The following is a 15092-nucleotide window of genomic DNA, read 5'->3' on the forward strand; positions in this document are numbered from 1 at the left end:
AAGACAAAGTGTAAAGAAAATCTTAACTGAGGAAAACAAGTTCATTAAGCTCCATCACCTACCTGCGCCTAGGCTCACAGTTGCCTGCAGCTGTCCCTACATCTTCATGACAGCCACTAGTAATGGGCCCATCTGTACCTCCTTTGCAGCACCTGCTACCACCTGACTATGCTCTCCTTGCTTCACACGTGGTGTGGCTCCATCATCCTAGCGATGTGGCCTTCCATTTTCCATTGGCTCCCAGATTGGGTCATTCTGTTGGTTGTGCGTCTGTAGCTTAGGGAATTCCAGGCTTAAGAGACATTAGTGTTTTATGTTCTATTACCTATGTGCCAAGGAGTCTGATATATAGCATTGGTTTACCCCTTACTCCTTTGCAGAAACTATGCCTGACCACTGCAGTTAGACACACATATTATGTGCCAGTGAAGTAAGTTTAGTGACGTGCATTTCTGTGGTTAAAAATCCTATAGCGAGGCTTTTTAAAGAAAACTTTTATTTATTTATTTTTTTAAAGAGAGACTTTTAAAATACATTGTTTTCAGTCGTTTGAGGAATATGACACTTGATTCATATATAAGACAGGTGAAAATGGAATTGTTATTTTCATCACAAGGGAAAAAAATTATGTAACTGTATGGCGATGGATGTTAACTAGACTTATTGTGATCATTTTGCAGTATATACAAATATCAAATCATTATGTTATATGCCTGAAACTAGTATAATGCTGTATATCAATTATACCTCAATTAAACAAAAAATGGAATTGCCTATTTGGAATGCTCAAGTGCCACCTCCCTGTCTTTGTTCTGAGGCACTGTTGGGAACTTTAGGGCTCCTGGGACCACAGTTCGATGCCGCTTTAAAGTGTACTGATGTGCTGAAACTAGTAATCTGTATTTTAAAACTGACTTTTAAGTGTCCTGTATTGTGTAAAGGATAATGTTGTAGAAATTTTATATGTTGTAAAGAGAGTGAAAGATGAATGCTCATGAAAGGTAAGGATGAACTCATGGAAAGAATATAGCTACACCAGGCTTCTCTTTTACAGGCTGGAGCTGGAAAGAGTTTTCTTTGTAAGTGTTCCTTTATTGAAATCTACAACGAGCAGATCTATGACCTCCTGGACTCTGCATCGGCTGGACTGTACTTAAGGGAGCATATTAAGAAGGGAGTCTTCGTTGTTGGTGCTGTGGAGCAGGTGGTGACCTCAGCTGCTGAAGCCTATCAGGTACCCTGCCTTGAGCAATTTGATTCGTAGGCAACATAGCATGCTGTGACAAGCACCTTGATCTCAAAAAAAGAAAGAGTTGAGTTACTAAAAATGTTTTGTGAAGCCATAACCAGAATGTTCATGAGAAGAAATGAAAGAAGGATATGACACTGGTTTATAAATTTCCCCTTAGTTAAAATAGAAGTTTGACCCCTGATTTTGTGTTATTTTGGTGTTGTTCATTCCGGTCAGAGACTCCTAAAAACCACCTTACATGTCACTGGGGGACGGTTTGTTAGTGACCATATCCCTTTAGTTGTTCCTCCTGGGAGCTGCCCTTTTGTTTTTTGGGTTTTTTTTTAAAGGATATAGAGTTACAGTTTTATTTTATTATTATTTATCTATTTATTTATTTTATTTTGGCTGTATTGGGTCTTCGTTGCTGCGCACGGGCTTTCTCTAGTTGTGGCGAGTGGGGCTACTCTTTGTTGCGGTGCGCGGGCTTCTCATTGCGGTGGCTTCTCGTTGCGGAGCATGGGCTCTAGGCACACGGGCTTCAGTAGTTGTGGCATGCTGGCTCAGTAGTTGTGGCACACGGGCTCAGTAGTTGTGGCACACGGGCTCAGTAGCTGTGGCACAGGGGCTTAGCTGCTCCACAGCATGTGGGATCTTCCCGGACCAGGGCTCGAACCTGTGTCCCCTGCATTGGCAGGCAGATTCTTAACCACTGCGCCACCAGGGAAGCCTGGAGTTGCCCTTTTGAAGAGCTCCTGGGATCTCTGCCCTTCAGACCAGCTGGCTCTGCTCTCTATTTTCTACCCTTGTTTATTACTTGTTAGGTGTCAAAAGGCAACCTCTTTTGGCCATTCAGCTCAGAACAAAGAAACCTTTTGACAGGAATTTGCAAAATATTCTATTCATGTTTTTTTTTTGAATTTTTTAAAATTTATTTTTTTATACAGCAGGTTCTTATTAGTTATCTATTTTATACATATTAGTGTATATATGTCAATCCCAATCTCCCAATTTGTCACACCACCACACACACACACACACACACACACCGCCACTTCCCCCACCTTGGTGTCCATACGTTTGTTCTCTACATTTGTGTCTCTATTTCTGCCTTGCAAACTGGTTCATCTGTACCATTTTTCTAGGTTCCACATATATGCGTTAATATGTATTTCTCTTTCTGACTTCACTCTGTATGACAGTCTCTAGATCGATCCACGTCTCTACAAATGACCCAATTTCATTCCTTTTTATGACTGAGTAATATTCCATTGTATACATGTGCCACATCTTTTTTATCTATTTGTCTGTCGATGGGCATTTAGATTACTTCCATGACCTGTCTATCGTAAATAGTGCTGCAATGAACATTGGGGTGCATGTGTCTTTTTGAATTATGGTTTTCTCTGGGTATATGCCCAGTAGTGGGATTGCTGGGTCATATGGTAATTCTATTTTTAGTTCTTTAAGGAACCTCCATACTGTTCTCCGTAGTGGCTGTATCAATTTACATTCCCACCAGCAGTGCAAGAGGGTTCCCTTTTCTCCACACCCTCTCCAGCATTTGTTGTTTGTAGATTTTCTGATGATGCCCATTCTGACTGGTGTAAGGTGATACCTCATTGTAGTTTTGATTTGCATTTCTCTAATAATTAGTGATGTTGAGCAGCTTTTCATGTGCTTCTTGGCCATCTGTTTGTCTTCCTTGGAGAAATGTCTATTTAGGTCTTCTGCCCATTTTTGGATTGAGTTGTTTGTTTTTTAAATATTGAGCTGCATGAGCTGTTTATATATTTTGGAGATTAATCCTTTGTCCATTGATTTGTTTGCAAATATTTTCTCCCTTTCTGAGGGTTCTCTTTTCGTCTTACTTGTAGTTTCCTTTGCTTTGCAAAAGCTTTTAAGTTTCATTAGGTCCCATTTGTTTATTTTTGTTTTTATTTCCATTACTCTAGAAGGTGGATCAAAAAAGATCTTGCTGTGATTTATGTCAAAGAGCGTTCTTCCTATATTTTCCTCTAAGAGTTTTATAGTGTCCAGTCTTACATTTAGGTCTCTAATCTATTTTGAGTTTATTTTTATGTATGGTATTAGGGAGTGTTCTAATTTCATTCTTTTACATGTAGCTGTCCAGTTTTCCCAGCACCACTTATTGAAGAGACTGTCTTTTCTCCATTGCCTCTTTTGTCATAGATTAGTTGACCATAGGTGTGTGGGTTTATCTCTGGGCTTTCTGTCTTGTTCCATTTATCTATATTTCTGTTTTTGTGCCAATACCATATTGTCTTGATTAGCTTTGTAGTTTAATCTGAAGTCAGGGAGTCTTATTCCTCCAGCTCCAATTTTTTCCCTCAAGGCTGCTTTGGCTCTTCGGGGTCCTTTGTGTCTCCATACAAATTTTAAGATTTTTTGTTCTAGTTCTGTAAAAAATACCATTGGTAATTTGGTAGGGATTTCATTCAATCTGTAGATTGCTTTGGGCAGTATAGTCATTTTCACAGTATTGATTCTCCCAATCCAAAAACATGGTATATCTCTCCATCTGTTTGTATCATCTTTAATTCCTTTCATCAGTGTGTTATAGTTTTCTGCATACAGGTCTTTTGTCTCCCTAGGTAGGTTTATTCCTAGGTATTTTATTCTTTTTGTTGCAATGGTAAATGGAAGTGTTTCCTTAATTTCTCTTTCAGATTTTTCATCATTAGTGTATAGGAATGCAAGAGATTTCCATGCATTAATTTTGTATCCTGCAACTTTACCAAATTCATTGATTAGCTCTATTAGTTTTCTGGTGGCATTTTTAGGATTTTCTATGTATAGTATCATGTCATCTGCAAGCAGTGACAGTTTCACTTCTTTTCCAATTTGTATTCCTTTTATTTCTTTTTCTTCTCTGATTGCCGTGGCTAGGACTTCCAAAACTATGTTGAATAATAGTGGTGAGAGTGGACATCCTTGTCGTGTTCCTGATCTTAGAGGAAATGCTTTCAGTTTTTCACCATTGAGAATGATGTTTGCTGTGGGTTTTTCATATATGGCCTTTATTATGTTGAGGTAAGCTCCCTCTATGCCTACTTTCTGGAGGGTTTTTATCATAAATGGGTGTTGAATTTTGTTGAAAGCTTTTTCTGCATCTATTGAGATGATCATATGGTTTTTATTCTTCAGTTTGTTAATACGGTGTATCACATTGATTGATTTGCATATATTGAAGAATCTTTGCATCTCTGGGATGAATCCCACTTGATCATGGTGTATGATTCTTTTAATGTGTTGTTGGATTCTGTTTGCTAGTATTTTGTTGAGGATTTTTGCATCTGTATTCATCAGTGATATTGGTCTGTAATTTTCTTTTTTTGTAGTATCTTTGTCTGCTTTTGGTTTCAGGGTGATGGTGGCCTCATAGAATGAGTTTGGGAGTGTTCCTTCCTCTGCAATTTTTTGGAAGAGTTTGAGAAGGATGGGTGTTAGCTCTTCTCTAAATGTTTGATAGAATTCACCTGTGAAGCCATCTGGTCCTGGACTTTTGTTTGTTGGAAGATTTTTAATCACAGTTTCAATTTCATTGCTTGTGATTGGGTCTGTTCATATTTTCTCTTTCTTCCTCTGGATTCTAACCTGGCCAGTTGATTTTAAACAATTTTTTTGTATGTAATATTTGATGCATATACAGTATTGCCACATGCATATAACTTACTAAGCATAATGTTAAAATGAACTTGCAGGACCCCATTAGACAATTTAAATATCACCAATATTACCATTCTACCTGTGTGCTTCTTTCTATCTCATATCCCTGGTTCCTCCCTAAACATAAGCACTGTGCTGAATGTCATTATCATTTTCTTCTACTTTTAAATCACATATGTATGTATTTCTTAAAATGTTAGTATTGCCTGTTTTTGAGTTTTAAAAAGAGGTATGTATATTGCCTTCTATAACTTTTTTAAAGTCAACACAGTGTATGAAATTCATCTATGTTGCCTTTTTTTCACTGCTGTGTAATCCATTATATGAATATTTATAAATAAATATATATATATATCAGGGTTCATTAATTTATTCTTCCATCTTCAGCAAATCTTTTTCAAACATCTTAAACTGTGACTCTCATAGTAAGAGAGAGGTTTTACTTGTGATCCAGTGTATGTATATATGCATATTCAAAAAATAATGTTGAGATTTTGATTAGAATTGCATTGCAGTTAGAGACCAGTTTGGAGGGATTGACATCTTTACAATAGAGTTCATACATGAACATGGTATGTCTCTTCATTTAATTGGGTTTTTAATGTCTTACATTGCAATGATTTTCACCATAAAAGTCTTACCTTTTTTTTGTTACCTTTATTCTAATATACCTTATATTTTTTATTGCTCTGGTGGGGGATAACTTCTTTTTAAAATTACATGTTGTCGGGCTTCCCTGGTGGCCCAGTGGTTGAGAGTCCGCCTGCCGATGCAAGGGACGCGGGTTTGTGCCCCGGTCCGGGAGGATCCCACATGCCGCGGAGCAGCTGGGCCCGTGGGCCATGGCTGCTGGGCCTGTGCGTCCGGAGCCTGTGCTCCGCGGCGGGAGAGGCCGCAGCAGTACTGCCAAAAAAAAAAATTACATGTTGTCTGTTATGTATATAAATGCAGGGTTTTTAATAGAATGCTTTTATAATCAGCCACCCTGTTAACTATCTTATAAAATCAAGGATGTGTGTTAAATTTTGTCAGATGCTCTTTCTACCTCTACTGCGATGATCACGTGACTTTTCTCATTTAACATGTTAACATGATAAAATATTGGATTAGGTTTGTCAGTATTTTGTTTATCATTTTTCATCAGGGCTTAAGATTGAGATAAACGTATTTTTCCTTTTTCCTACTTTCCTTGTCTTGCTTTATTACAACCTTTATGTGTTTTCTGGAAATATGTGTGATTAGAATGACCTGTTCTTAAAAAGCATGTAGCACTCATCCCCAAAACATCTGGGCCTTGTGTTTAGTTAGATTGATTATTTGTTTATTTATTTATTTATTTGGTAAGAAGATTTTTAACAACAAATAAAAATTCTTTAATAGACCTATGCAGGCATTTTGGGTCAGAAGTCTTGCTAGGTTGCGTGTTCCTAGAAAAATTTTAGTTTCCTCTAAGTTTTCAAATATATTGGCATAAAGCTGTTCCTAGTATTCTCATTTTAAAAATCTTTGCTGTAACTACAATTTTGTTCTCTTTTTGAATAGTTGTGATGGTTTATATGGCCTTACTCTTTAATGTTTTATTTTTACTTTCTTTGGGTTTATCCTACTTTCCTTCCGACTTCTTAAGCTCGATGCTTAGCTCATTTTGGCCTTTCTTTTGTATTTAATGCTATAAATTTACTTAATATTACTTAAAGTTTACACAAGTTTTAATATCTTAACTGTCATATAGATCTATGTATTATTCCATTATAATTTCTTTTTTGACCCATGATTTATTTAGAAATGTGATTTTAAATTCCCCAATTTATGGGAAATTTAAGTTTATTTTTCATGTTGATAGTTAATTGCATTGGGATCAGAGAATGTGGTCTTGTGTGATTCCTAGTCTTTGAGATTTATTGAGAAATTATTTATAGATTAATACAATGGCCAACTTTTATAAGGGTGTGTTTGAGAAGAATTTACATCCTTGGGTATAGGTTTTTATATTTTTACTAATATTTTTTTGTCTGTATAATCTGTCAATACTTGAGATATATTAATCTCCAACTAAAGTGTTGGTTTTGTCTTGACTTTTGTCTATATAAGTAAATATATATGTATACATATAGAGATAGACTTTTATTAGGGGCATATGCAAGTAGTAGAATTAATATATCTTCCTTTGATTTGAATTCGTAGTTTTGTATTTATATTAACACAGTTTTCTATTATTTTTTTAATTTTTATTTTTGGCTGCGTTGGGTCTTTATTGCTTTGTGTGGGCTTTCTCTAGTTGTGGAGAACAGAAGCTACTCTTCGTTGCGGTGCGCAGGCTTCTCGTTGCAGTGGCTTCGCTTGTGGAGCATGGGCTTAAGGTGCACGGGCTCAGTAGTTGTGGCATGGAGGCTCTAGAGCGCAGGCTCAGTAGTTGTGGCACATGGGCTTAGTTTTTCCATGGCATGTGTGATCTTCCCGGACCAGGGCTTGAACCCGTGTCCCCTGCATTGGCAGGCAGATTCTTTTTTTTTTTTTTTTTTTTTTTTACGGTATGCGGACCTCTCACTGCTGTGGCCTCTCCCGCTGCGGAGCACAGGCTCTGGACGCGTAGGCCCAGTGGCCATGGCTCACGGGCCCAGACGCTCCGCAGCATGCGGGACCATGCCAGACTGGGGCACAAACCCGCGTCCCCCGCATCAGCAGGCGGACCCCCAACCACTGCGCCACCAGGGAAGCCAGCAGGCGGATTCTTATCCACTGTGCCACCAGAGAAGTCCCTAGTTTTCTATTATTAACACAGTTTTCTATTAACATATTTTGCCTTAAAAATTTATTTTGTCTGATATTGACATACCATTCAGCATTCTTTTGATTAGTTATTTGCCCGGTATATGTTTTCCCATCAGTCCTCTGTGTTTTATTGTTTTAAGTTTTTCTACAAGAAAAACCACGTAGTTATATCTTGCTTTAAAAAAAAATTTTTTTTTGTGACAGCATCTTACCTAACTTTACATAAGTATGATTGTTGATATTGTTGGACTGGTTTCTACCATCTTTCTTAGTGCTTTGTGTTCTGTTTTATTCAATGCTCTTTCCCCTTTCTTCCTTTCTTTTTTAAAAATATTTATTTATTTATTTGGCTCTGTTGGGTCTTAGTTGCAGTATGCAGGATCTTTAGTTGGGGCATGTGAACCCTTAGTTGCAGCATGTGGGATCTAGTTCCCCAATCAGGGATCGAACCTGGGCCCCATGCATTGGGAGTGTGGAGTCTTCACCACTGGACCACCAGGGAAGTCCCTCTTGCTTCTTTTTAAGATGAGCAATTTTAGGTTAACAGCAAAAGTGAGGGGACTGTACAGTGATTTCTCATATATCCCGTGCTCCCCCAAATGGGTAGCCTTCCCCATTTTAAACATTCCCCACTAAAGTGGTTCAATTGATGAACTTACATTGACATATCGTAATCACCCAAAGCCCATAGTTGACATCAGAGTTCACTCTTGGGTTGCCTTTTTGGTTTTGATCCCGTATGCAGCACCATTTGTTTAAAAAAATTTTCTCATTTGGTTGCCTTTGCACCTTTAAAGAAAATCAATTGACCGTACGTGTATGGGTTTATATCTGACTGTATTCTGTTTCATTGATCTGTGTGTCTGAATCAGTTACCAATACACAACTGTCTTACTATTGATATTGTTGCTCGATATTAGGCAAACCTGAGGATATCATAGGTTTGGTCCCCCACCACCACAATAAAGCAAATATTGCAATAAAGTGAGTCACATGAATGTTTTGGTTTCTCAGCGCATATAAAAGCACTCTTCTGTAGTTTATTAAGTGTGCAATAGCATTATATCTAAAAAAAATGTATATACCTTAATTTAAAAATATTTTATTGTTAAAAACTGCTAACCATTCTCTGAGCCTTCAGTGAATCATAATCTTTTTGCTGCTGGAAGGTCTTTCCTCAGTGGTGATGGCTGCTGACTAATAGGGATGGTGGTTGCTGAAGGTTGGAATGGATGTTGCAATTTCTTAAAATAAGACAACAATGAAGCTTGCTGCATCAGGGGACTCTTACTGTCATGAATGATTTCTCTGCAGCTGTTTGGTACCATTTTACCCATAGTGGAACTTCTTTCAAAATTGGAGTCGGTCCTCTCAAACCTTGCCCCGCTTTATCAACTACGTTTATATAATATTCTAAATCCTCTGTTGTCTTTTCAACAATCTTCACAGCATCTTCGCCAGGAGTAGATTCCATTTCAAGAAACCACTCTCTTTGCTCATCCATAAGAAGCAACCTCTCATCTGTTTTATCAGGAGATTGCAGCAGTTCAGTCACATCTTCAGGCTCCACTTCTAATTCTACTTCTCTTGCTATTCCTACCACATCTGTGTTATTTCCTCCACTGAAGTCTTGGACCCCTCAAAATCACCCATGAGGGTTGGAATCAGCTTCTTCCAAAGTCCTGTTAATGTTGATATTTTGTCCTCTTGCCACGAGTCGTGAATGTTCTTTATGGCATCTAGAGTGGTGAATCCTTTCTAGGAAGTTTTAGTTGACTTTCCTCAGATCCATGAGAGGAATCACTATCCATGGCAGCTTTAGTCTTATGAAGTATATTTCTTCGATAAGATTTGAAAGTCAAAATGACTCCTTGATCCATGGGCTGCAGAATGGATGTTGTATTAGCAGCCGTGAAAACAACATTAACCTTGTTGTACATCTCCACCAGAGCCCTTGGGTGACCAGGTGTATTGTCAATGAGCAATACTATTTTCAAAGAAATTTTGTTTTCTGAGCAATAGGTCTCAACAGTGACCTTAAAATATTCAGTAAACCATGTTGTAAACAGATGTGCTGTCATCCAGGCTTTGTTGTTCCAGTTATAGAGCATAGGCAGAGTAGATTTAGCATAATTCTTAAGGCTCTAGGAATTTTAGAACGGTAAATGAGCATTGGCTTCAACTTAGCCACCAGCTACGTTAGCCCCTAACAAGAGAGTCAGCCTTGCTTGACACAGGGTTGCCACAAACCTTCAATTTGTAAAAAACATAATAATCTGCAAAGCACAGTAAAATGAGTTAGGCCTGTATTGTTATTGCTGAGAAGTACGTCTTGAGATCAGGTAGAGTAAGTTCTCTAATTTCTTAACAATTAGTTTGGTTATTCTTTAGTCCTTTGCATTTTCATATACTCAGATTTAGTTTGTTAGTTTCTACAGAAAAGACTGCTGGGATTTTTGAGTGGGATTGGGTTGAATCTGTCGATCAATTTGGGGAGAATTAATATCTTAACAATATTGAGTCTTCCAATCCATGAGTATTCACCAAATAGTTTTGTGTTTTGTTTTTGATTTTTGTTTGTATTTGGCCTTTGCATAAGTATTTAAATAAGCAGACTTGTATTTGCTTTTTCACCTTATATTGCACAAATGATAGCATATTTTACATTTGCTTTTTAAAATTTTTTATTTATTTTTATTTTTATAAATTTATTTATTTATTTTTGGCTGTGTTGGGTCTTCGTTGCTGTGCATGGGCTTTCTCTAGTTGAGGCGAGTAGGGGCTACTCTTCGTTGAGGTGCACAGCCTCCTCATTGCAGTGGCTTCTCTTGTTGCGGATCACGGGCTCTAGGCACGTGGGCTTCAGTAGTTGTTGCACATGGGCTCAGTAGTTGTGGCTCGCGGGCTCTAGAGCGCAGGCTCAGTAGTTGCGGCACACATGCTTAGTTGCTCCGCGGCATGTGGGATCTTCCCGGACCAGGGTTCGAATCTGTGTCCCCATCATTGGCAGGAGGATTCTTAACCACGGCACCACCAGGGAAGCCCTGCACTTGCTTTTTTAAGCTAATAGTATTTTGAAATTTGTCCCATGTTTGAGGATCTCTCTCTCTTTCTCTTTGCAGCTGTATGAATGTATCATTATCTACTATTTAATATACAGTATTTAGTGTTGTGAAAAGGAAGCATGAACTACTAACCAAAAAAATAAAGATATAAACAATTTCATTTTTATGCTATGGCTGGTTAATAGAGAGGGTTATAACAGCTCTGTTTATTGAGTGTATGTGCTAAGCCCTGTGCTAACTTCTTTTGTATATGTTATTTCATTTAATTTTTTATCTACTTTTTGAGATAAGCTACTAATTTCTTCATTTTATCCAATACATATTATGACCATGCCACTCAAGAATGTAGTTCTCAGACTCTGGGTGTCCCATAGGAGGTTGTTAGAAATGCAGGATCTCAGTCTCTACCTCACGTCTGCTGAGTCAGAATCTGAATTTTAACCAGATCCTAGCTGATTAGCATTCATATTACAGTTTGAGATGTTCTGCCCTGTGAGGTAGGTACCCATATTCCCATTATACAAATATGGGACTGAGCCTTGAAAAGGTCAACTGGCCCCCAGACCACAGAACTGGTAGATAGTGGAGCCAAGAGTTGAACTCATGTTCATCCTGTTCTAGAGTCTGCAGTCTGAACCTTCATGTATCTGCTTGCCACAGGGAATAGGGAGGGAAAACAAATACTTTGTAGACCAAAAGAGCTAATAAAACTTTGGGCTTGAAGGTAATTTTAAGATTTATTTTATCTAACTTTCTCATAGTCTCGGTAAAGAAGAGGGTTCAGAGAGATTTTGCGATTTGCATTGAGTTAATACAAATAGAGAAATGGCAAAACCCATTCTAGATCCTATGCCTTCTGATTTCCTGCTTGTTTTCTTTCATGACATGGAGAAGAATCAAAAAAGGAAAGGGAAAGGAAAATAATTTGAGTGTATTCCTCATTAGATAGTCTCTCACCACTCTTTGCAAATTTCCTACTGATGTTCGTGACTGTTGTGACCACTTGGAAGTCGTGATAACGTATTTTCCTTTTGCCTAGGTGTTGTCTGGAGGGTGGAGAAACAGACGTGTGGCATCAACATCAATGAATAGAGAATCCTCTAGGTCTCATGCAGTCTTTACAATTACAATAGAGTCGTTGGAGAAAAGCCATGAAACTGTGAACATACGGACCTCCCTTCTCAATCTGGTGGATTTAGCAGGATCTGAAAGGCAAAAAGATACCCATGCAGAAGGGATGAGATTGAAGGTAAGAATGGAATTATGGTCTTCAATTCTTGACTGAATTATTACTAGAAGTCAATACCAAGCTAAGTGTTTTGAGGGCTACAAAGGGTTAAGAAATTGCTTTCATCCAAAAGGTATAGAAATTTTTGTTGTGGGGTAGGGACAGTAAACATACATGGGATATGACAAGTGTCAGTAGCAAGATATTTGAATTCATGCCAAAAGGGGTGATATTATGAGTGGTAGCAGGGGTCAGAGGAAGAAGGGTGTGACATGGCCTGCTTGGGGGAAGCATGGCAAAGTAGTTCTTGAGTTAAGGGTTAAGGACCTCATTCTAGGCTAAGGTATTACCAGAAGTTCTTGCTAATATGTATTGCTAATGTTTATATGTATGGTAATATGTACTGTCAATAAAATGTGTGTGGCGGTCCAGTGGTTAGGATTTCGCTCTTCCAATGCAAGGGACACAGGTTCAATCCTTGGTCAGAGAACTAAGATCCCACATGCCCTGCGGACAAAAAAAATAAATAAATAAAAATAAATAAATAAATAAAATGTGTGTGGATTCTACAGTTTAGAATATATAAGGGCGGGGGGTGGGGGAGAAGAGTCAGAAATGGTAGAGGAGAGGGTCTTGTTTGCCTTAAAAGTGAGGGTTTGAGCCGCTTGAGCTCTCAGGCAGTTTCAGTCTGTCTCACATTTGTGTTTCTATGGGGACATGAAGCAAAGAAAAATAGCATAAGTTCAAAATAGGACATATGCTGGGCCCATTCTAAATGCTTTATATATATTAGCTATTTAACCGTCCCAACAACTCTGGGAAGTGATCCTATTATCCTTTCTATTTTGAAGAAACTGGAGGAAATTTTCCAGGGGCACATGGCTAAGAGTCGCTGAGATTCAAATGGTAATCCAGATCCACAGACAGGGCTGTCAACTGTGACCCTAAACCACCTTTCTGAATGGTAACAGATAGTGGCAACTCCGAATTCATCACATCTTGCTCAATAATTTCTATTCCTCCTCTCTTTTTTTCTATTCTCCCACTTCTGCAGACCCAGTTATCGAAATATGCTCCCTATGGTAAAAATCCAGTGTAACACGTTTAACCCAAACATTTTTCTTTTCTCCTAAAACCAGTCTTTTAAAGGGGTTTTATTATACATTACATTGTAGAATTAGACTGAATGTTCTCTTGTAATATGTTCATTGGTGGCTTTGTGGGACATGGGAGTGGGTTATTAGTTACCATACCCTTATAATGTAGCAAACATTTTAACATAAAAGGATTGAAAAATATGCCTATTAATCCACTGCAACTTTTTTTCCTCTGTTCTCTTCTAGATTTTATCCCTACCTATAGGTCAGTTTAAAACTATTACAATTAGGAGGTGACACTGATATTTTTTTCCTTCACGTGATTTTTGTGTTTGTATTTGAATAGTACTAAAATTGCAGTGTGTGCTTTGGATAGGAAAAGGTTAGTGGACAGTTGAGGACATCTTTTTGCTGAGAAGTTAGTTACCTTAACTAATATTGTCCCTGTCTTGCCTTTCCATTCAAAATTGCCACCCTGCTAGGTATATTTTAATTCAAAATACTAAAAAGACATCAGTGCACCTCAATTTTTTGTTCTTTTTCCCCAACGCCCTAGGAAGCAGGTAACATAAACCGATCGTTGAGCTGCCTGGGCCAGGTGATTACTGCGCTTGTTGATGTGGGTAATGGAAAACAGAGACACGTTTGCTACAGAGACTCCAAACTTACCTTCTTACTCCGGGTAAAGTAGATAATTGGGTTCCTGGGCCCCTGTTTTGGTTATGCTCGCTGTGGTTGGTAGTCGGATAATCTCTCAGCCTTGGTGCTAATAATATACATTTTCTTTGCTTAAAAAACATCTTGTGGTTTCTCCCCTGAAAATGTGTACCATTCATATCATTAAACAGGATTCCCTTGGAGGTAATGCCAAAACAGCCATAATTGCAAATGTTCATCCTGGATCTAGGTGTTTTGGAGAAACCCTATCAACGCTTAATTTTGCCCAAAGAGCCAAGCTGATTAAAAATAAGGTAAAATACTGAGTATGCTTAAGTAAATTAGAAGAATGTTTAAGCTTGCAGTATCTCACTTTTGTGATTGCCCTCATATTAACATCAGCTTTTAGTTATTGTATTTCTCTGTTGCGAAAGCCTAACTCTAAGCAGAGTTTCTCTTTTATCTTTCCAAGCCTTCTGTATCGCTCATGTAATTTGAGACTAGAATAGGTCTTGTCATTATTGTTTGGCTAGTTTTTTCTGAAGGGAAGGCAAAGTTTTTCTTTTGTAATTGGGCTGGAGACTAAATTTATTTATTTAAACCACGCTATCGGAGCTGGGTGCTGGGAGCAGGAGGATCCGCTATGAACGTAATTGGATGCTATTGACCAACTTTTGTCTTTCAAGTTGTCTGTAACTCTAAGGATTCCTCATTTTTCTTTATATACAAGAAGTTTCCTTGATACTTGTGTACACCAGTGGTAAGAAAAATTCCTGTAAAGGGCCCAAGAGGTAAATAATTTCGGCTTCTTGGACCATATGGTCTCTGTCCCAACTACTCAGCTCTGCCTTTGTAGTGAGAAAGCAGCTGTAGATGATATGTAAACATATGGGCATGGCTGTGTTCAAGCAGCGCTTCGCCAACCCCTGGTGCAGACTGTCAAAAGACCAAGGAGTTCCCCACTTGCTTTGGAGAGGTTGGAGGGCTCTTTGGTTCTAGGCAAAAGAATCAAAGGGCACAAATTGGCAAATTAATTTCCTCTCTCTTTCAAAGGAGAAAGTGGTCATTGTTACCTCCCAAAATAGACTCCCTGGTGATCTTATCATGGTAAAAGCAAAGAGGTCCATGTTGCCTCTTCCCTTGGGTGAGGCAGAAGAGTATAGGTCTGGTTATTCATTCATTTTATTGGAGTATGAACCCCCGTGGGATATTTGTAATATGAGGAGGAAAATCATTAGAGCTTCCTGACCCTATCTCTTGGGACTTACTAGAAGATTTTGGAGAGTGGAGAACTGCAGGGCTAATTAGAATTATGATGTCACCGATATGACAGTGATGTCACAGTGTATAGG

General features: G+C 38.3%; 1 protein-coding gene across 1 annotated transcript in view; it reads left to right on the plus strand.

Moving 5' to 3' along the window:
• Positions 1-15092, plus strand: part of KIF15 (kinesin family member 15) — a 74369-nt gene that overhangs the window by 23536 nt on the left and 35741 nt on the right. Inside the window, exons 7-10 of the mRNA XM_065885384.1 lie at positions 1055-1234; positions 11798-12007; positions 13640-13765; positions 13932-14054. Coding sequence (XP_065741456.1) covers positions 1055-1234; positions 11798-12007; positions 13640-13765; positions 13932-14054 — 639 coding nt within the window. The remainder of the gene's footprint in view (positions 1-1054; positions 1235-11797; positions 12008-13639; positions 13766-13931; positions 14055-15092) is intronic.

The sequence above is a fragment of the Phocoena phocoena genome, chromosome 10 (genome assembly GCF_963924675.1).
Source record: "Phocoena phocoena chromosome 10, mPhoPho1.1, whole genome shotgun sequence".
Taxonomy (NCBI): domain Eukaryota; kingdom Metazoa; phylum Chordata; class Mammalia; order Artiodactyla; family Phocoenidae; genus Phocoena; species Phocoena phocoena.